Raw genomic sequence first — 23,400 nt, 5'->3', positions numbered from 1 at the left:
GTGATGAATAGTCTCTGGAGTATAAAACAGACAGATGGGGCTTCCCTGGTGGCGCAGTGGTTGAGAGTCTGCCTGCTAAGGCAGGGGACACGGGTTCGAGCCTTGGTCTGGGAGGATCCCACGTGCCGCGGAGCAACTAGGCCCGTGAGCCACAATTGCTGAGCCTGCGCGTCTGGAGCCTGTGTTCCGCAACAAGAGAGGCGGCGATAGTGAGAGGCCCGCGCACCGCGATGAAGAGTGGCCCCCGCTTACTGCAACTAGAGAAAGACCTCGCACAGAAGCGAAGACCCAACACAGCCAAAAATAAAAATAAATAAATAAATAGATAATATCCTTTAAAAAAAAAAAAAAAAAAAAGTAAAGGATAGATTAATTAAAAAAAAAAAAAAAAAAAAAAAACAGACAGATGAAGAAACTGAGGCTTGGACAAGTAACTTGAAAAGGTTAAGAGACAAACGCAGTTTTCTTATCTAAATAATCCCCAAAGAGCCCTCCAAGAAGAAATGAAAAAAATTTTTCTGTCATAATAAATTTAGCATCTTTCAGAAGAACGGGGAAAAAAATATCACAAAAGGCACAATGAGATCTCTTCAGAGGATTCCTCTTAAGTGAGCCCAGAGGGAGCAGGAGAAAGCAAGTCAGAGGCTCTGGATGGTCAGCCCTTTAGTAACTAAGAAGCAGTGTTATTTTGAACTTTGCAGGAATGATGCCAGTGGTAAAACTTCAAACGGCTAGTTTGAGAGAGATGATGATTACCTAGTCTTCAGCATAACGGCCACCACTCTCTCCAACGTACAACCCGTTTCTGAAGCCCTCATACCCCTGTTTTGTAGAACAGCCTCAGAGAGAAGGCAGTAGGCACAGCGTTAGGGGTGGGGGACCTGAACTGCTGCCATTGTGAAGACAGGCTGGAGGCAGGAAGAACTGGCGGGGCCAAGCCTGGCAGGACAAGATCAAAGGCTGAAACTGGATTAGGAAACTGCCAGGCTGGCTGTGTCAGGCAGGACTCTGCACCTGGCCAGGTAATGGTGGGTGTGTGGAGGTAGATTCATTCTATCTAAGATGCAACAACATTTGTAGATCAATCTGCTTTGCTCTAAAACTTTTAAAGCGTTTTCCCCTCGTTTCTTCATTTAATCATCTCAACAACGTTGAGATTTAGGTTTTATTTTCACCAAATTTAGAGAAGAAGCAGCCAGGCTTAGAGATGACAAAAAACTTGCTTGAGGCTACATAAATTCAAATCTCTTTCACCTGTGCCCCCAGTTCTAAAATACCTCCCGAACCAACATAAAAAATAAAGCTTTTTCTTTTTCTTTTTCTTTGACTGGGCTGCGTGGCTTGTGGGATCTCAGGCTTGCAGTATCTCAGTTCCCTGATCAGGGACTGAATCTGGGCCACGGCACTGAAAGCCCAGAATCCTAACCACTAGGTCACCAGGGAACTCCCTAAAGCATTTTTGAAAATCCAAATACAGATGTATAAAATCCTGGAGGCCAAAATTGCATGGGCCTTGAAAGGGAAATAAAGCCTAAGGACTAGTATTGACTTGTAATTGACTGTAGAATTCAATTAAAAATTTTAAAAAGACTGGATGTAATCTAACCTATCACCCTTGAATATAAATGTGTCTTGGTAAGGAACAGTGCTGTATGTTTGTAACTCAGAATTTCCAATCCATTGACAGAGTCCATATTACCCTCACCCACACCTGTTGAGTGCCATTGTGATGGACAGAATATATAGCACTTAATAGCTGCTGTACTGATAAGAGTTCCTCTACACTGAACTGTTTCTCCTGGTTACTCAGCATCAGGCCAGCAGACATTAATTTAGGTACCCGCATAAATGTCCTTGTAAGTGAGCCTAAGAGCCCTAATCCTCCATTGGCAGAGATTTGAGTTATAAAGAGGGACACCCCTGGACGCCCCCGCCCCTAACCTGTCCATTTAACATTGTGACACCAAGTATTATCATGGAAAATGCCCTTTAACTGAAGAAAACATGCTGTTGTGTGAACCCAGTAGGCAGATGGAGAAACAGGAAGGCTGAGATTAGGGTCTGCTTTACAGTTCTTTTGATGTTTCCCAAGCCAACTGGGGAAGCCGGTGAGGCTCTGAGAGTGATCAAAGGCGCCTCTGCAGGTTCAGATTAACAGGGAGTTGGCGAATCAGGGCAGCACCTGCCTGCGAATAGCAATACACCTCACCAAATAAAGTTAATCTTTTAGTCAAGCTTGGAGGTGACAATCCTTTTAGAAAACTTACTCAGGCTAAGTTTATTCTTGCTGTGTCTTAGGTCTCTGAAGGGAAAATAATGCTCTGCTTTTGTTTCTTCCCATAGAGGTATTTATTTATTTTAAAGCTGATCTTTGCCCCGGGTGTATACCATTTAACACCTCTGGCTCTGGTTTCACAAAAGGTGGATGTTTGGGGGTTTGGAGGAGAGGGGTGGAAAGGCACTGCCATAAATCTTTACTTGCCTTTAAAACTTCAAGTGTTAGGAATTCCCTGGTGGTCCAGTGGTTAGAACTCTGAGCTCTCACTGCTGAGGGCCCAGGTTCAATCCCTGGTCTGAGAACTAAAATCCCACAAGCTGTGCAGTGTGGCCAGAAAGAGAAAAAAAGAAAAAGAAAAAACTTAGCGTGTTATTCGATGAAGCTGTACCTCTGTCCCAGAGCAGTTCCTTCATCTCTATTTGGGGAAATATTGCTTAAAAGACATATTTTTTTTGTACAGAGGAAATTGAAAGGAGCAGCACAGAGTAACTATAGCCACTAGAACAAGTCTAAAAATTCTCAATCAAAATAAAAAACAGAAACATACTAAAAAAGGTAGTAGGCCAAGGTCACAGGCTCAGAAAGCCAATACTTAGGGAAATGAAATGCACTGAATAGTAGATTAAGTGTTAAGACTTAGCACAGAGAAACTACAAAACAGATTTCTTGGCCTTGGAGAGTTCATTATTCCAGGCCCTGGCTCATCATAAGGTTTAGGAAACCAAGAGGATGTGTCACATTCTGCAAGTCTCCGTGGCCAAAAGGAAATGGAGTGGTGGAGGGAAGGGGGAGTTTGATAGCAGAAAAATAAGTGGAGGTACTTGAAAGAGAAAACTTGCATATGATCATCTGCCAAAGCGACCATCAAATCTTTACTGAACAGTCTGATAAAAGTGGGATGGTTCCAAGTTGTTTCATTTCAGGCATAGTATGTGGAAAGTGAACTTGCAGAATCTCGCAGGGAACGTGGCTCTATTACGGCTGGTACCCACACACAAGCTGAGCTCAGATGAGCCTGTTTCCTCAGCTACACAATGGGAATAACATCTCTCATCCGGGTTGTGAGGAGTAAATGAGATATGCACCCAAAGTGTTCAAGAACTGTTGTAATAATAATATAACAAATAATAAAGTCTTCAATAAATACTATAGCTTTTCTTTTCCAAATCACTCTAACATTTTTCATTTCAGTACTGGACTTACAGATGCTACCAGAAAACCACGTTACAATTGGAAGGACCGTTGATGAGAGAATTTAAAGTACGTGATGTTCCAGATTGTGGAGATTGACTGTACGAATAGGCTGGAGGAAAAGAAAAGTTAGCTAACGTAAATATACACATAGGCATTTCACAAACTCATTTGAATAAATCAAATTCCAAAACAAAAATCACTGGAAATAACTTTTTACTTTTTTTATTATTATTATTTTTTTGCCACACAGCACAGCTTGTGTGGGATCTTAGTTCCCCCACCAGGGATTGAACCCAGGCCCTCGGCAGTGAGAGCATGGAGTCCTAACCACTGGACTGCCAGGGAATTCCCTAGAAAGAACTTTAAAGCAACAAAACATTAGTGATCAGATTAGGTAACAAGCCAAAAGGTAACAAAATTTTATTTAAAGGGTTAAAAGTTAAAAAGACTATCTTTTACTGTATTTCAATCTATTTACAGTCTCTAAAAGCCCTATCCTCATATTAAAATTTATACGAAAAGAATACATGCCTTGGCTTCCCTGGTGGCGCAGTGGTTGAGAATCTGCCTGCTAATGCGGGGGACACGGGTTCGAGCCCTGGTCTGGGAAAATCCCACATGCCGAGGAGCAACTAGGCCCGTGAGCCACAATTACTGAGCCTGCGCGTCTGGAGCCTGTGCTCCGCAACAAGAGAGGCCGCGATAGTGAGAGGCCCGCGCACCGCGATGAAGAGTGGCCCCCGCTTGCCTCAACTAGAGAAAGCCCTCGCACAGAAACGAAGACCCAACACAGCCAAAAATAAATAAATAAATTTTTTTAAAAAAGTTACTTAAAAAAAAAAAGAATACACGGCTTTAGTATATTAAATATATATATATTAGCAATAATTTGAGGCAAGATAGAAAAGCTGAATTTGTCCTAAGATCATAAATTTGAGTGATCCAATCAAATGTGACCATGTTCAAGTTTCAGTAATTTATTTATAAAGACAAGTTTGGAATATTAAAAAAACCAAGAGAACCAAGTTGGCAAGGCTTCTTAGGATAAAAATTTACCTTCTAGAAAAACCCCTCTGTTGTTTCATTTTCCGTATCTCTATGCTGTTACTTAAATGTCTGTTCTCTGCAAATCTGAGTACATTCCTATCATGGGATTTGATTCCACTTGTAAGTCACTGACTCAGTGCTTCAGAGTTTGTACATTCTCCAGTGTCTATAAAACATTTCATTCAAGAACTGTTTCCTTGACATTTGGTGAAATCCTTGTAGTTGTGGTCTCCATCGCTTTATCATGCTGCCCTTATTTGTCAGCTGTCCTCTTGTGACCGTCAACCTTAAGTTACTCCTTTTCTTCAGCCACAAGGTATTTGTTGAATATTTTCTGCTTTCAGTCTCTGAATCATAAAACCCATCTCAGATGGCAGTCTGTTTTTAGTGAGAGGTCAAGACTTGACACATTCTCCTCTCACTGAGACTTGTTTAAACCTTGATCTCTGAATACTGCTTTTTACTCTCTGGCCGGGTTCCAGATATAAACTTTATTTTTTGGTTAGATCCAAACCCACGTTTACCTTCCTGCAGTGTTAGGTCTATTTGTTAGTGTCTTGGTTTTACATATTGTATAGGCTATAGGTATACCACAGTATGAGCTCAGTGCCAAATTAAACTCTCATTGGTTAAGCTGACCTGGGTGATAATTCTACAGCAAATTGCATTTCTTTTACAAAAACTGTCAAATGCCCCAAAAGACTACAAAAGCAAATTTTTATAGGTCTGCAAAGAGAATAAATTGTCAACTCCCAGTGTTCTACTTACAAAGAGACACAGTGGCTAAAGAATAGTTTAGGGCAGTGGTTCCCAAATTTGTTTATGTATTAGAATCACCAGGGGATCTTTAAAAAATTCCTAAATCCAAGCCACAGTTGTTTTTAAAGCTTTCCAGGTGATTCCAATGTGTAGATAAGTTTGAGAACTCCTGATTCAGAGTTTAAAAGTAACTAGAGGGGTCAGTCATTCACTTTCAAAAGAAGGGAACTTCGAGGGGGTAAGACGTGCAAGTTTGTACCTTGATACCTGAGGGCACACCTCATTCTTCAGAAGACTAAGGGTGGCAGAGAGCTGCAGCCTTAATGGCTTGAGATATCAAGGACAGAGTTGGGGTTGGTAGTGCAGATGAAGTTAGGAGAGGAATCCTGGAAAGGAAGGAGCAGCAGAAGGAGCAAACCTCAAACTCTGAACCCCAGTGAGTCCACTGAAAGGCAGCAGCTGGAAGCTGAAAGAACTCATCAGAGATCTGAGCTACTACCTACTACAGGCGAGAAGGAGACTGAGGTTTCAGTCCAGCCAAATGACTGGCTGCCAGAACACAAATTAACACTCTTCAGAGGAATGTAGCAGAATCCAGAGTCCTTATTAATGTATCATCCATAACGTCCACTGTATAGTAAAACATCATCAGACAAGAAAAAAGTATCAATACGTGACTCCTACTGAAGCAAAATGCAGTCAAAAACTTTAAGGAAGCTATTATAAATAACTTACAGGAAAACATACTCTTATTTAATAGACTGACGGGGAATCTCAGCAGAGAAATAGCAATGATAAAAAAAGGACTAATTGGGAATTCTACATGCGACAAATACAATAACTGATGTCAAAATTCACTGGATGGCCTCAACAGCACTTTAGAGACAGTGGAAGAGTTGGTGAATTAAAAATTAATACAAACGATCCAATCTGAAGATTAGAGAGAAGCAAGATTAAAGAAAAGGGACTTCCCTGGTGGCACAGTGGTTAAGAATCCGCCTGCCAGTGCAGGGGACACGGGTTCGAGCTCTGGTCCAGGAAGATCCCACATGCTGCGGAGCCACTAAGCCTGTGCACCACAACTACTGAACCTGCACTCTAGAGCCCGTGAACCACAACTACTGAGCCCACATGCCACAACTACTGAAGCCCATGTGCCTAGAGTCTGTGCTCCGCAACAAGAGAAGCCACTTCAATGAGTAGCCCCTGCTCACCCCAACTAGAGAAAGCCCGTGTGCAGCAACAAAGACCCAACGCAGCCAAAAGTAAATAAATAAAATAAATAATTTATTTTAAAAAAAGATGAAAGAAAAACATGATAATCTCAGATAGTGTACTGGAGTTCTAGAGATCTACTGGAGTTCTAGAAGGAGAGGAGAAAAGAGAAAAAATTTTTGAAGAAATAATGGCCAATATTTCCCAAATTTGGTAAAAAACAAAACAAAACAAAACATAAACTTACAGATCCAAGCTCAACAAACCCCAAGCAGGATAACTACAATTATACCTAGGCACATCATAGCCAAACTGCTGAAATACAAAGATGAAAGAGCCAGAGAAAGACATTACATACAAGAGAACAACGATACAAGTGACAACTGATGTCTCTTCAGAAACAGTGGAAGCCAGACAATAAATGCCTTTGAAGTGATGGAAAAAAACAACCCAGAATTCTATCTTTAGCGAAACTATCCTTCAAAGATGAAAGTAAAATAAAAGTCATTTTCAGTGAACAAAAATAGATTATTAGTCACCAGCAGGCCTCCACGATTCTCAAGAAAATTCAAGCTGAAGAGAAATGACATGTCATTCAGACTCACAAAGAATGAAGAACATCAGAAATAGTAGATATTTAGCAAATATAAAAGGCTATAGGGACTTCCCTGGTGGCACAGGGGTTAAGAATCTGCCTGCCAATGCAGGGGACACAGCTTCGAGCCCTGGTCCAGGAAGATCCCACATGCTGTGGAGCAACTAAGCCTGTGTGCCACAACTACTGAAGCCCATGCGCCTAGAGCCCATGCCCTGCAATAAGAGAGGCCACCACAATGAGAAGCCCGCGCACAGCAATGAAGAGTAGCCCACTCACCGCAACTAGAGAAAGCTCACGCACAGCAATGAAGACTCAATGCAGCCATAAATAAATAAATTTATATTAAAAAAAAAAGACTATATACAGGCATACCTTGTTTTATTGCACTCTGCTTTATTGTGCTTTGCAGATGTTGTTTTTTACAAATTGAAGGTTTGTGGCAACTCTGTGTCAAGTCTATTGGTGCCACAGCATTTGTTCACTTCATGTCTGTGCCACATTTTGGTAATTCTCGCCCTATTTCAAACTGTTTCATTTTTATTCTATTTGTTACAGTGATCTGTAATCAGTGAGTTTTCTTTTTTTTCTTTTTTCTTTTTTCTTTTTTTGCCACGCTGTGTGGCTTGTGGGATCTTAGTTCCCCAACCAGGGATCGAAACCACACCCTCGGCAGTGAAAGCCCAGAGTCCTAACCACTGGACCGCCAGGGCGTTCCCTCAGTGATCTTTGATGTTATTAAGTATTGCAAAAAGATTATGACTTGCTGAAGGCTGAGATGATGGTTAGTACTTTTTATCAAATAAAGGATTTTAAAATTAAGGTATGTACATTTTTTTATTGCACATTTAATAGACTACAGTATAATGTAAACATAACTTCTATATGGACTGGGAACCAAAAAACTTGTGTGACTCACTTTGTGATATTCACTTCATTGTGGTGGTTTGGAACCAAACCCACAATATCTCCAATGTATGCCTTTATACATTCTCTTTTCTCTTAATTTTTAAAAAAGACACATGCCTGTTTCAAACAAAAATTATAACATTATACTGTTGGATTTATCAGGTATAGCTATTATATATGAAAAACAACAAAAAAAGAAGAGAGTAAATGGAACCATACTGTTCCAAGTTTCTATATTTTGTATGAGGTTGTATAATATTAATTCTAAGTTGACTGTGATAAATTAAAGATGTATACTGTAATCCCCTAGAACAACCATTAAAAACAATATAGTTTGAAAGCCAATAGAAAAATTGGCAACAACAAAATATTAAAAATATTCAACTAACCCAAAAAAAGGCAAGAAAAGAGGAACAGAGGGAGGAAAAAATCCAAATGGTAAACTGAATCCAAACATATCAGTAGTTATATTAAATATAAACCAACTAAACACACCAAGTAAAAGGCAGAGATTGTTAGGCCAGTTAAAAAAGCACGACCCAACTACATGTTATCTTAAAGAGATGAACTTTAAACACAAATTAAGTTAGGGCTTCCCTGGTGGCACAGTGGTTAAGAATCCACCTGCCAGTGCAGGGGACACAGGTTCAAGCCTTGGTCCAGGAAGATCCCACATGCCATGGAGCAACTAAGCCCGTGTACCACAACTACTGAGCCTGCACTCTAGAGCCTGCGAGCCACAACTACTGAGCCCACGAGCCACAACTACTGAAGCCCACGTGCCTAGAGCCCATGCTGTGCAACGAGAAGCCACCGCAATAAGAAGCCCCAACGAAGAGTAGCCCCCACTTGCCACAACTAGAGAAAGCCCGTGCGCAGCAATGAAGACGCAATGCAGCCAAAAATAAATAAATTTTAAAAAACCACAAGTTAAAAGTAAACAAATGAAAAAAGATATTTCATGCAAATATTAAGCATAACAATTATTTCTATTTGGCTCCAATTTGAATAAACACTTTTTTACATGTACCTTTCCGATTACATTTGTTACACACCAGTTATTTATCAACCTGGATCCATTTGGGGTGATTCTTTTTTTTTAATGTTTGGGTTTCATTTGACCCTTGACATTTATTTTTCTTTTAAATCACTCACATGACTGCTTTCTCCCCTCCCCCCCCCCCCCCAGTATGATTAATGAAATGAAATGTCTTATCAAGGGAAGCCTTTCAGGATTTGCTGGTCTCCCTTATCTGTACTCAAAGGATTTCGGCATTTGATCTAGCTATTAAAGCAGGTAATGATTCTTAATCCCCTTTGATTTTTCATTTTTATTTGTTTACTTTGCTCCTTTTATATACATTATTTCATTTTTGGTTTTGTCTATTTCTGCAACTCTGAGGTGGGGCTAGCCCACTGGAGGCTGATGAGCCCTTCAAAGCTGCCCCCTTCACAGGCTAGAGGCACCACCTTCTCCTCCCTTGTTTTTTCTTCCAACTCCCGGTTGTCCTCATCAATTTTTCTCTTCCGCTTAGAGAAGTCTTTGAGTTTAGCTCTTTCTACAGTAGGCACTTTCTCAACAGAATTTCAAAATTAGACAAACTTAAGTTTGGAAGAATTTTCCTACATTCTTAAACAATACTGAAGCTCTAATGCCCCCTCAAACTTAGACAATTCATAGCTGGGGCAGGGCTGGAAAGAACATGACTATGATAACAAAGAAACCTCATACTAAGCATGACTACAAAGAATGGTTTTGTGGCATGTGACAAATCTGCTCAACCATGTAAGTGAAAGGAACACCACCAATTCCCTTCTAGCCATCCTGGCTTCATAAAGAATTGCCTGTCCCAACAAACTCCACTTGTGTATGGCACCACTTTTCACAAACCGTGACCTTAGGAAAGAAACCTAATAAACTAACAGTCCCATGGGAGACAGAACTCCACTGCTTTAACCACTTTAGACAATGTTTTAAAAGATGCTTTTAAATGTAAAGGCCTTACCTAACTGGACCACTGAACAAAAATTATTTTAGACGGTAACATGCAAGAGGCAATACTAAGAACTGCTTGGGTTGTTGTTTACTTCTGAAAACTTGAGCCATGATCAGGTGCTTTGAGATCTTCCTTTTCAACGTGGGTCATGTCTTAAAATACGCAGACCAGGTCACCAAGGGATTTAGTGGTTAGCTAAACACCGATGGAAATGATTCATTCCAATTTACAGCTTTAAGTAAAGATTTAAGGGCCTGCTATGCCTCCTATCAAGAGTAAATTATCACACATCCTGTTTATACAGACTGGCTTGTCCACAGTTCTTCAAAGAGCTGGTGACACCCCCCTAACTCACACTCCACCCTACCCCCAACTTCCTGCTCATTGGGGTGCTATATTCCTTCTCATTTTTAAGAAGCGCCTCCCTCAACAAAATACTCTGCATTACAGTACTTTTTAAAGAAAATACTTTATTACGTCATGAAAAAAATGCATCAATCAACTAGATTCATACTTGTTTGAAAAAAAATTGAAAATTTATTAATTAGACAGTATGGGCATCCTGTTCCACATGGGAATGAGAAGATGCTATAGGTTCTCTAAGTATTGCACAGTCTGAAAAAGACACCAACAAAAAAGGGGGAGAAAAAAAAAAAAAAAATCACATGATCTTGGGAACCACCTCACATTATGAATAACCTACCAAGAAACATTTAAAAAAGAAAACCCTTTGTTTCTACAGTAGCTTTGAGTTTATAGTTCTTGGAATGACTGTATTCCATTGACAACATCTCAGTAACAGGAAGCTTCATTTTAGCAATCCCATGTGCAAATATTAATAAAAAAATATATAAAATAATGCAATTCATCTCTTGCCATCATCCCAGCAATCATAACATTTCTGAGAACTGTTTTGCTTGAAAAAAGGGGTTAAGCCATAAGTTTTGCCTGAAGCTCCATTTCTGCAGCCCGTTTGAGTGCAACATCTACCAGAAGCTGAAATCCACTAAAATCTTGGTTGAGGTCCGGTGGAGTAGGGGGAGGAGTGTTGAAAAGACCACTCTGTGTGTGTGCACTTGGTCCAGATTTACACGTGTCCTCTGGGTACATGAGGGAGGTGTCTGTAAAGCTGCTGGCTGCCATCTGCTGTATATCTGTGTTTTGTCCCACACCAACTGACTGGCAGAGAGAGAAAGGCACATCTTTCAGTGCAGTCACAGTGGTATGACAGATAACGGATGGACGAGCCAAAATGGATCCTGGGGATGATGGCTTAGGAGACAGTGGCCTCCCTAGGGCTGGGTTGGGTCCAGCTGTACAGGAGTGAAAAGGGCTCTCCTCTAGAGCCGGCATGAAGTTTTTGATGCCTGTCGCTGACTCCACAGAGCTGGCTTCAGATATCTTGGCCCCTCGGCGGGAAATTGTGAACTGATTTGGATCTTTGCCATCCTTTCTCAGCATGTCGGGGAGGAGCCTGCGCCGGGCGTTGATAAACCAGTTACAGACCTGAAATCACACGGGGATGTTTTAAACGCTTTAATGCTCCGCCAACGCGCCCGAGAGCCTTCTTGGGGGCGCCTTACCGCTCTCTCTCTTTGCATTAAAGGAGGCATGAAAAGGCTTATCGGGACCTACAAAGTTATTTAGAGGTATTTGAGCCCGGCCAAGAAAAGAGAGGTGTTTCCTGTCATAAACTTCCTCTTTTCCTAATACAAATCCCCTTTTTGGTCTCTCATCATCCTTAAACCTTTTCAGGAGGAAGGAAAAGAAAGGTATACATTCTCAAACGTTTGAAAATGATTTTAGAGAGGGAATTTTACCTTTTAACTCTCCCCATATTAACCTGTTATCTACCGCCCCAGCATTTAAGTTAATCAACTACAGGAAAACCTTTCCTGTATGAAAAGAGCCACTCCTCCCAGTTACTGATTTTTCCCAGTTCAAATGACTATGTCAACAGACAGAACATGAATTACCTCACTGAAGTCTGAACTTGTTTAAATATCAAACCAGTTTCCTGGGCAATAGAATAAGATTTAACCTCCTTCTTATGTTTGTTGCATAAAGGAAGGCTCTTTTAGGCATTAAAGGAAATGCTTTTTGACAGATAACTGTCAAGTGTTTCTGTTTCTCTATATAGCCAGTTATTAGCTGTTAGCACTATAAAGTTTACAAGAAAAAGATATGCCCCCTTTTTTTTCTTTTGAGTGGGGAGGTACTTAAAGGCTTGCTATACAGGAATGCTGTAAAGCGACTTTGGGGAAAAAACCCACCACACCCCCAGGGAATACAGCTGGCGTTCCTTTCCCTTACCTGTAGTGTTGAGAGGTGTGTTTGTTGGGACAGTAACGCTTTTTCTTGCTCTGAGGGGTAGGCATTGTATCGGTGTTCATACAGCCAATCGCGGAGAATCTGAACGGACTCCTTGGGCAGGTTGCCCCTCCGCCTTCTCTTGCCTGAGCCAGCAGAAGAGGAGAGGTCCAGGGGGCTGTCCATGCTGTCATCTTCCTCGGTCTCACTGCCAGACGCGGCAACAACACCTAGGAGAGGACAGAGGCCAGCCGTCAGACACTTTTATCAGCAAAGCTCACCTCTTTTGACCACTCAGCACAACTGTGTTTTCTCAACTCCTGAGAGCCAAACAAGCGAAGAACCAGTGTTTTCCGTCCTGAAGCACCAGAGCTCATGCGAAATCTCAACAGTAATTCGACTAGCAGCATATTCTAGATTCCCAGCCCACTGGCAGATTCCCTTTCGTACCCACTTTCCTATAGGATTCAACATCTCACATTCCTTTTGAATGATGCTCAGAAATGTCTAATCCAGCAAGTGAGACAAAGCTGCACCTAAAGCGAATAGCTTGCCACGTGTGAAAGAGGAAAGGTGTCATAAGCAGGCGGGATGTGTCTGACAACCTTCTCCGTGAGGTCATTGCTAACTAGGAAAAACAATCCAACGGGTAAACTAATGTACCTTTGAAACACTGTTCTTCCTCCCTCTTCCACTGAAGGTTTTGAAATAAAAGGGAAGATTTTTTCCACTGATATAAGCAAAGAAAATTACACTTGTAACCCAGTTAGTATTCTAAGCATAAAATGCATGGCAGAATTTTCTGCCAATTCCTTTTCTTTTCCTGTTCATTGCTACCTCCACTTATTCAAAACTAGACACCTACTTTTAATGGACAGTACTAGTCACTTTTTACTAAATACAAACAACCACTGAAGTTTTCAGTTTCACTGCATAAAAATATTTTTCAATTTTTAGTACTTAATGTAAGAGGTCAAAAGATGCCTAGTAGTGAATAAATTTTAAAACTTCCGTAAATTTCAACTGCCAGTTTAATCCGAACCCAGGATACTACATATCAATAAGCAGAGATCAGCTTTAAATCGTTACATGACAAAGAAAACTGAATATGCAACCCCCAGAGGAAACTCTTTTGTTTACAAGCGCTTTAATCCTACCAGAAATTTTTAAAAAGTCACACCCATAGGGAATATTTAAATCACACATAGACTGGGTTCTACAAAACTTCAGAGTTGGCCCTTTTAGACACTTAAAGATAATTTTGAACTTTAACCCTTCCCCGTTTCAAAACTACAAAAGGCTACTCTGACTAAAGACGTATATTCTCGTTTTTGAAGACAATTTAGAATTTTTTAAACATAAATAAATTACAAACTACAGTATGCTTGAAAAACCAGTATTTCTATATAAAGGAAATTAAAGTAGCATGACATTTAAAGGTAGGCATTCTTAACTTTGTTGACACAAGCTCAAGTGGTTTACCTTGATAGGAAATAAAAACAGAATATTCCTCAGAGTGATAAACCATTCAACGTATCTTAAAGGAACTTTTCCCAAACCCCATCCTTTCAAAGCATTTTAACACAATGAGACTCAAAAAGCTACTCATTCAAAGATTTGTTGATGAGCTAGCTCGTCAGTTAATTGAGTCTAACTCTTCTTGGTGACACATTTTCAGTTTTGGACTGCAGGGGGCAGAAGATGCTGGAGGGAGTGTCCACAGAAAAGGCAGAACCTTCCAAAGACAAAGTAAAGCAAGTTCTAACAAAAGAGTAGGATGATCTTGCAAATTCACTTTGGCTCAAGGCTTAATTAACAAACAGCCATCAATAAAAGGCCCAGCAATCCTAAATTTTAACCACAGCTGTGTATCTGATGTTTCTCTACCCAGATTTCATTAAACTGCTTAAAAAAAAAGGAGGCACATTTAAAACTGAAAGTGCTTTCACTGTTGAGAAGATGAGAAACTTTTAAAACCTGTGTTGAAACTTGGGTGAAGAACTATTAACAAAAAAACCTTAAGAAATTATAAATGTTCCTGTTTTACATTTGCTCTGATAAAGAAATCTTAACTTTTAAAAACGTGTCAAGTAACTTTAAGACTAAAGCAAATGTGAATAAAGCAATTTGTTTAAACTCTTCAAAAAGTCTGAAAAGCCAGAACTTTTTCTCTAGGCTATTAACCCCACCTCCCCTTTTTAACGTTTTAGAAACAGTGTGAAAGTCTGCTCACTGAACAGTGAATTCCCAACTGTAAATTGATAATCACAAATAGTTTGAAACAAACAAAAAACCCCTAAAGCCTGTCCTTTGATCTGCTTACTTAGTTTGACAAGAAGCCTGATCTTTCAAAACAGGTTAGTGACACAAAAGCAGGTTTCAGTTAAGCAACACCAAACTGCAGCGACTTTACTCTGTTCTCAGTTCATTTAAATAAAAGAGCGGCCAGGCCTCCGGACCTCTTAACAAATATTTCCAATATGTGCACAAAAGCTGACGGAACAGGAAGTTAAGACTTCAGTTCCTTGGCTGTGCCAGCTGATATTTCACTACAGCAAACCACGTTTGCTGCTGTCAGGACTGTTTTCATTAAAACTCTCCCTCCGGATTGTGGCTCAACTTGGAAAAACAAAAAGACTTTTCCAAGTTACTCATTTCCTATTGTAACAGAGCTTTGGAACACTTTCCCGGTTACGACTTGTTTCCAAACGTCTTACTCTGCTCACACTTTAAAAAATGTGGTGGTCGGGGGCGGGGGGGCGGTGCGGTGCGGGGGGATCACAAGCCTCTTTTACTCCATCCACATACAAGGAAATTTGTTTAGAAAGCCACAAGATGGCCTATGAATCCCACAGCCCTAAAAAGCATTTTTTCCCCCCGAATAGTAACAGGGGGAGGGGCAGAGCCCGGGGGAGGGCCAGAGAGACAGTGGTTGTGAAGTTGAACTCTTAAAAAAAAAAAATCTGTAAGAGGCTACAAAAGGATCTGGGAATAAGAATAACCGAAGGCAACGCTTAAGGGTATAAATAGGAAAAAGCAAACCTAACCTAACAGGTTTCCTGATTAGAACATCTCAGGAGAAGCGACGGGAAACATACTTAACCCCCCAGGCACTAAATCCAAGGAGCGCTGGGATGAACCCAGCCGCAGAAGTCTGAAGCAAGAATCCCACATCGTCAGAAACCGGGAGCAAAGAGACTTAGGGGATTCTCCTCAACGATTCTTCTGCTTGTTTGAAAATCTTTTGGGGAGGTCTTTTGGGCATTCTCAGTTTTCTAAGACGAGACACTATTGTCACAAACCAGTCTTACCAAATCCCCGGCTCCGCGATTGAGTTTTTAAGTGCTTTTGTTTTCAACAAAACTTTTAAAGATTTTCACGGACTTTTATAAAACGGACAGTCCAACTCGGCGAGCCAGGCGGGCCAGATCTCTTCCGGAGCCCTAGCGGAGGCCACTGGGCGCGGGGCCCCCAGGTGGCTGGAGGCCGGGGCGGGGGCGGGCAGGACCTAGAGGGACTCGCCTAGGGAGGAGCCCGGCCCGGCCGGCCCGGGAGCTTTTGTTCCGCCAACTCCTCGGCCCCCGCTGAAGTCGCCCCTCCGACCGCACGAGTGAGAGCAAACCCAGGCCTTGGAGTTTCAGATTACAAGAAGAAACTGAAAACGGGGCCGTGAATCTCAACCTCCTCAGGGGCCTGCCCACCCGCAGAGGATTTGCCAGGAAAACCTAAAAAGGGAAAGAAACCCGGGCAACCTCGGCAGTCTCCGCTCCCCCGCAAGGGCTCCGAACCAGTCGCGAAGTTTCCCCTCCAACACGTCACCTTTCATTGTTTCCATGAGTCGGCGCGGTAGCAGTACCTCGCGCCCCGGGGCAGCGCGCCCCGATGATTCCCCAGGGACCGGCGGGTTCCTGCCCCGTCCCCTGGCTGGGGTGGGGGGAGGGCGCCGAGAGAGGGGAGCCGGGAAGGACGGTGGGGCACCGGTACAACAGCGGGGGGGGGGGGGTACCCCAGAGCCTTGCGGGTGGTCAGGGAGGATCATCACTGCCTTCCCCGCCAGAGCCCGAACAATGGGGGGAGCCCGCCCCGGCGCAAGCCCAGCTCTGGTCTCGGATCACAAGACGCACCCGTCAAAAACAACCCAACTTGTTCCAGTCAGTTCACCAGGAGGGAGAGAACGCCTCCCAGGGACGATCTGGACCTGTCAGCCTTCCACGAGTTGACCTGGTCTCCCTGGGCGCCCCCGGGCACTCCCCGCGCGCCTTTTCTCGCCGAGCCCAGTTAAACGTCCAAACCTCTGAGCCCCCGCTCTCGCCCTTCAGGGTCCGCGGGGAGTTAGTTCCACTACAACTACCAAGGCCCCGGGGTGGACGTTTACTTTGACTCCCGCCCGCAAAGCGGGAGGTGGGGAGCTCCGCGTGTTTCAAAGGCATCAGCCCAGGATCAAACGAACAGAAGTCCAAGGTGAAAATGTGGCCGAGGGAACCCTCTCGGCTTCGAGGCTGCCCCACTCTAACGGGAGTCTGTTCTAACCGTATTCGCTCGACGAGTCTGAAAGAATGTGGAGCTGGAGAAACTCTGGCCGCAGCTGGGCATGCGCAGTAGTCACCCCTCCCCCCACCCCGCCCGCGCTGGCTTCCCCGAGCGATTAACTTCTGTTTTGAACCACTCGACATAAATCACAACCGAAAAGCCAACTCCGGCCCACGACGGAACATTCGGGGGTACCTCCCTGCTAGGGACTGAAAAGTTAACTTCAAGAGGGAGTTAACATTCTTTGACCTTTCGTGGTGGTCTTTTTTTTTCCTTTTTCTTTCTGTGTATTTTGTTTTTAAACCAGACTGACGGCAAGTTTTAGTTATAAAGCTTCCAGAACGCTTCGTGGAAACAATGACAGACTCACTCTTTGCATGTCACACTTGAACTCATTCTGACTGCACGCCGCTTGCCATCAGTCCTAACTCTTCCTCCTGCCCCAGATACATCGTGGGAAAACTTGTAGAGGCTGGGAATTCTGAAAAGTCTAGCTTTCCAAAGGGACCGACACCCGGGGCGACCTGGGGTCCAGAGTCGCCTTCCTCCGAAGGTGTAAACGCCCCATCCCTGGAGAAGACGTGCCCGGCCCAGCCGGGAGTGAGCGGGGGCCCAGGAGCCCAACTTTGAGACAAAGGAGCCGCGGCTCCGCCGGCCGGGCCGCCCAGGGTCCCGACGGGGAAAAGCGGGGCAGGGGTGCCCCCGACCCGGACCCCACTCCCCCGCCCGCGAGAAAGAGCAAGAAGCCACGCGGCGAGCGTGGGGTGTCGGCGGAGACAATGAAACTTGGAGGCGCACAAACAAGGCGGCGAGCGTGTTTCTTGACAACGTGCCAGCAGCGTGGAGAGGCCCGTCTCCCCACAACAGCCCCTCGTGTTGTGTCTAGAAGGAAAACAACAACTGCCATTTCAGACGCAGCCTCAACAAAGAGAACGGCCGCCACTCGGGCCTGCGAGCCCCGGGGCGGAAAAGTCCACCAAGTCACTCTCGCCCCGAGCCCAGCGCCGCCCCTCACGCACGTTTCCCTGGTACTCGCGTCCACGGCGCGCGCAGCCCGCGAGCCTTACCTTTCTTGCTTTTCATTCTGGAGCTCCCCTTCCAGCGCGAGGCGACGCTGGGGTCTCGAGGGGCTAGGAGCGAGGGCGGAGGGGCCGAGCGATTGTCCTCCTTCCCGGCCGACTCTCCCGCAACTTGTAGGACGCGCTCCAGCCGTTATTGCTAAACAAGGCGCTCGGATCCCAGGCTCCCGCTCCTTGGGTGGAATTCAAGTGACACTTGGGCTTCCTCCTGCCGGGATCTTCTGGCAGCCGGCCGGGGGCTCTCCCTCGCCCAACTCGCTCCCCTCCCCACTCCGCTCCTTTGTTCCCCGCTCCTGCTCGGCGCACCTCGGCGCTGTCAGAGTGAGCGAGGCGAGGAGGGAAGGTACAGGAGGTCCTGCCTCCGCCCCCAGCCGCCCGCCCCGTCCCCCGCCCGCCCCGCCGCTCCTCCGCCCCTCCCCCGCACCTTCCAGCCGCGGAGGACGGCACCGAGCGCCGCGGCCGCGCCGCCTCAGCCCGCGTCCCCGGGCCGCTGTCACCCGTCCCTCGTGGGGGCGGCCGAGCCCAGAAACGCGATCGCTGCTCCCCACTGCGCGCACGCCGCCTGCATCCCCGGCTCGGCGGCGGCGACACCAGCCGAGCGCCCCGAGTTTCTACTTTAGGCCTTTCTTCCCGGGGCTGGCGAGGGTGCGTTTGGTTAGGAAATTGCAACAGATGGAAAAGAGGCCTTCTCCTCCTCCCCCTCCTCCACCCCAGGGAAGAAAAGGCTCCCCTTTCGTTTTTGACAGCTGCCCCAACTCCACCGTCCCCGCTCTGGCCGCAGGAGAAGACAGCGGCTGCTGGTTCAAGGGGCGGGGCTCCGTAGGAAAAGTATTCGGGACAAGAACCAACTTCTTCCAGAATGCGCGGCTGCCACTGACACGCGGGCGCGGCGCGGCGCACCCTTCTCCTCCGGGGGCTCTTCCTCCACAGCAACAGTGGGGGGCGGGGGGGGGGGAGGATGAGACACAGACACCCCGGGCGAAAGTCTGTTTCCCCCGGCTAAAGCTGCGAGTTCCGGACTGGATTGCAAGGCAGTTTCGAAATCTAACATGTTGCGGACAGACACTTGTCATACTCACATGCTCTTTAAAAGTCTCTGCCTGGGGACGGCCCGGACGCGCGCCCGCCCCGCCGAGACTCGGCCTGACATCCGCACTCCCGGACCCGGGCAGCTGTGCCGCCTTTATGGGAAGGGGGCTACCACCCCGGGGGCGCTCATCTGTTTCGGTGAACAGAGTCTACTTTTAGGACTTATATCCTGCTAGGGGACCCTTCTCCCCACCCCCCCACCCCCGGTACTTCAAACAGAAACTAACCATTAAGTAAATACATGTTCCTGTTGCTTTATTTTGGTTGAGAGGAGGACTCCAGTAGGAGTTCCTAGATGAAATTACCCTTTAAAAAGACCAGATGCTTTAGGCTCATTTCAAGAAACGCGTGCCCCCTCCCCGCCTTCTCCTCTGCGTGTAGTCTTCGCGTGTTTGTCCCCTTCGTTGTTTTGAAGTAAACGAACTGTCACATGCCACACTAAGACTTTCCCCATCACTTAAAAAAAGAAAAAAAACCCAAACGTAAATAATTTAGCCTAATAGAGACGTCAGCTCCCGAGTCTGCCTCCAGTTTCTGCTCTGTGCTGTTTTTGTTTTGTAATCTCTGTGAAGAACCCGGCAGAAGCTCCGTGGAAATAAGGTTCAACCCAAGGAGGAATAAGGCAGCCAAACGATGACTAACTAGATTTTGGAGCCTCTGTTTTAGGATTACACTGAAAATTAAAGCCAGCCTCCCACCCACTCACCCTCCCAAAAAAAAAGACACCCCCGCCCCGAGAGTGAATAAGGCCAGAGTTTACAAAGCTTGGGTGGTTTTTTCCCATTACAGGACTTAAAATGCATAAACAAGGAAAACAGCGTCACTCTAAGAAGGGAGCGACCTTACGATTTTTTTTTTTTTTTTTTTTTTTTCCTGTGGTGTGCCGACGGCTCGGCACCTAAGAGAACACACATCTAAAAGGGCCAAGGGGGTAACATGGTCCTGGGGGAAACCACCAGCCTGGAAGGGCTCCCCTGCAACTTGCCGGTGCGCAGTTCCTTCCCGGCCTGGCTGCAGATGAATCAGCGGCTGCGCCCGCGCGCAGGACAGATGTGGGCCGGGGAGGGGCCCGTTAGAGGGCCGCTCCGCTCCCGCGTTTGAAGGGTTGTTTGTTGCTGGGATTGGTGGCTCACATCCGTTGGGGACCGGGAGAAGGGGGAGGAGGGACGCAGGAGGAGGAGCCGGAGCGCCGGCGCTGCGCCTCAGCGGTCGGAGTGGCAGGAGCCTTGTCTGGAGCCGGGCGGTTACTGGGGAGACGCTTTGTTTGCTAACTTCGAAAGCCGCTTCGGCTGCCTCGGCCGCTTTCGAAGCCGGTCCACGAAACCCGCCTTCGGGTCGGCTTAACCCTCCCCCTGGCCGTTTGCACCAGCGCGAGACAAAACTGTTTCCTTCTTCCGCGTGGTTCTCCGCGGCCACGCGGTGGCTCTCATTATGTACACAAAGGTATCTTTTCCTTCGTCTAATGAACTTGGCTGATTATTGCGATTCTCAAGCAACCGAGATGGAAACCGAGGGTTGCAGGGAGTTTATAGCTAGAAAACAAACTTTACCGGAGAAGGGGAAGGGGCGCCAAGAATTAAAAGCCTCTTTTCAAATGGCCAGGAGGAGAGAGTCGAACTTTCAACTCTCTCGCTGGAGGTCCGGCTTGATCCGGGCAATGCTCACCTTTGGCTCGAGCGAGTCACACCGAAGCAGTTATTAAAGCTGGCGAGATGCTCCCGAGAGGAACACGGGCCCCCTCCCCCGGGTCGATGTCCTCCCTCCCACATCCCCAAGGCCCGTCCCAAACTTGTTTGAAGCTTTGGATTGTTGGTGCATTCTGGGAAGAAAGTGCCTGGAGTCTGCGTAACACAGGCCAGGAAAACAACCCGAAAGAGTGGGCTTGAAAAACCAGCAATTGCTTAGGATATTTTTGTTTATTTGCTTTTCTCAAGGTGGAAAAACAAGTTTCAGTTCTGGCTCTGTGAGTCCCTAAATGTCCCAGGTAGGGCCTCTCGGTGAAACTGATCCAGTGTCCTTTAAGATTCTTCCCGGGTGCTTGGGGGGAAAAAATTGTGGATTCACATTTACTATGTATTATTTGCTGAATTCATATGGATGTTACTAATTATATTGGAAAATTGTATGAATGAAAAGTGAGAAAGTGTTTGGTACTTGATCATCGTTTTACACCATTATTTTTTCCCTCCAGGCACACAGTTCCATTTGGTGTCTTATCTTCCCAGGCTGCCTCAAGGCCAAGAAAAGACACAGAGTTAAGTTACTTTTCACAGCTGCAAACCCTTCAAAAGCAAAAACTCAAAAAGAAACTTGGAAAGGCACATAAGCCAGAAAAGTGTATCAATACTTGCAGTTATTATTATTTTGATACCTGGTCCATCAAGTGATTGGAGACTATTTATTTCCTTCATCTCAGTGACCGTTGATAAAGTCTGATTCCACGCGGCACTGTCTTACACGGAGGAATGATGACTCACAGTCACTGGATCCCTTTTGCTTCTCCTCTCTGGGGAACAGATATTTTTATAAAATATGCAGACTGCGGGGCTCCAAGCACTGCACAAGCGTTCTATAATCATCTCTTGACATCTCAGGTCAGGGGGTCCTAGGCTGCTTAAGGAGAAGCCAACCATTGTCTTTTCAAGGGCCTGGGGCTGGGCTACAACCATCTTGTGGTGATTTTTATCTGTCCCATCAACATGACTCTCCTCCCCTTAGTTACATGAATAATGTAACTTGTGCTACTACTTTTGTTTGTAATCACTTTTCTCCTGGCCTGCATTTCCCTTCCCAGCCCTTTTTTCCCTGTGTAGCCCAGGCCTTTTTCTTTTTCTTTCCCTAGAGGGGATTTGAACTCAACAGGACAAAGCAGAAAGATAATTGTTGAGCACAGCCTCTAACCTCTCTATTCTCAACATCATGATCTGTACTGTGTTTTACAGTTTACGAAACAATGTAAATGACCTCATTTAATACTCAAACTAGTAAGCTAGGTTATTATTTTTTTCCTAAAGTCAAGATAACACATCCAAATATAACAAAGCTAAAAGGTATAAAACCATGTACTGGACATAAATTACCTGGCTGTAAATCAAGTGTTCTCCGGCATCATCTGTGGAGGGTCTGGTGGATGTGGAAGGCAGTATAGGGCAGAGACTGACCACAGATTACGACACCAGGGCCACCTGGACACATGGAGGTTGCTCTAAAACCTGTCTCTTCTCTGAAATCTACCTGGAGTTTTACCAGAGGCTCTCTTCCAACCTGCCTGCTTTTTGTGCTTTTTTTCTTTCCTCATTTTTTAATTACAAAAAAAGGGGCGGGGTGGGGTGGAAAGTAGACTGTTCTCAAAAATCCAAGCAAGAAAGAAGTATACATAGTGAAATAGGAAAGACCTCTTAACTGACCCCTTCACTCTCCATATGCGCATATGTATACTACACTCAAATGTAAGAGGGTTTTCATTGTTATTTGCTGTTTTCAAGTCCCCTCTGCCTGGGATGGCCCCATAGCATTTGCTGCCTATCTGGCTTTTTCTCACCAGTCAGAATTTGGCCTAAATATCATCTTCTCAGAGGAGTCTTCTGTGACCACTTGACCTAAATTTAGTTACCTTTGCTGCCACCATCTAGCTCAGGGGTTCTCAACCGCAGTCCTGTTTGGGGCTGGATAATTCTCGGTTGTGGGGGGCTGTCCTGCGCATTGTAGGATGTTTACCAGCATCCCTGGGGGCTAACCAATACTGGCTGGTAACACCCTCCCCCCAAGTTGTGACAAACATCTCCAGACATTACCAATGTCCTCCAGAGGGGACAGAAATTGGGGTAGGGGGACACCTCTGGCAGAGAACCACAGGTCTCGCTCAACCCTTTATTTCTTTCTTCCATAGCCCCACAATTTTTTTTTTTTTGGCTGCGTGGGCTCTTAGTTGCTGTGGGCGGGCTGTTCACTGTGGCGTGCAGGCTTCTCTCTAGTTGTGGTGCGCAGGCTCTGTAGTTGCGGCATGAGGGCTTACTTGCCCTGTGGCATGGGGGATCTTAGCTCCCCGACTAGGGATCGAACCCACGTCCCCTGCATTGGAAGGCGGATTCTTAACCACTGGATGGCCAGGGAAGCCCCATAACACTGCAAGTTTTAATTATTTTGCTCATTTGACTGTTAGTGTGTTCGTTGTCCTTTGACCCCCCCCCCCAATAAAATGTGTGCTCATTGTTAAATATTCCTGCACTTGGCACAAGGCCTCAACCATAAAGGGACCCAATAAATATTTCTCAAACAAAATAATGCGTGAAAATGAGACTGTAAGAATCATTAATGAGAATACAATCCGTTATTGTAAATAACATGCCAGGCAGCGTTAAATACTTCACATATTTTAATCTTTATTCCTGAAAACAT

The 23,400-nt window shown here is 45.2% G+C and overlaps 1 protein-coding gene and 1 long non-coding RNA gene across 2 annotated transcripts; one reads left to right on the top strand and one right to left on the bottom strand.

Annotated features, from left to right (window-relative positions):
* LOC309610591 lies at positions 1–10,725 on the top strand. Its single transcript, XR_014234063.1, has 2 exons — positions 1–48; positions 421–10,725. It is a non-coding gene; the product is annotated as an uncharacterized lncRNA (long non-coding RNA).
* Positions 10,506–18,912, bottom strand: TGIF1 (TGFB induced factor homeobox 1). The gene is made up of 4 exons (XM_082353610.1): positions 18,338–18,912; positions 17,902–18,086; positions 12,308–12,534; positions 10,506–11,500 (listed from the first exon to the last, which is right to left on the bottom strand). Exons 2-4 carry the CDS (start codon positions 17,915–17,917, stop codon positions 10,925–10,927), a joined length of 819 nt encoding a protein of 272 aa, XP_082209736.1. The 5' UTR covers positions 17,918–18,086; positions 18,338–18,912; the 3' UTR covers positions 10,506–10,924.
* Positions 18,913–23,400: the final 4,488 nt, after the last annotated feature.

The sequence above is a fragment of the Balaenoptera borealis genome (genome assembly GCF_965194805.1).
Source record: "Balaenoptera borealis genome assembly, chromosome: 14".
Classification (NCBI taxonomy): domain Eukaryota; kingdom Metazoa; phylum Chordata; class Mammalia; order Artiodactyla; family Balaenopteridae; genus Balaenoptera; species Balaenoptera borealis.
Note: the sequence above shows the minus strand (reverse complement) of the source record. Positions and strands in the feature narration are given on the sequence as shown.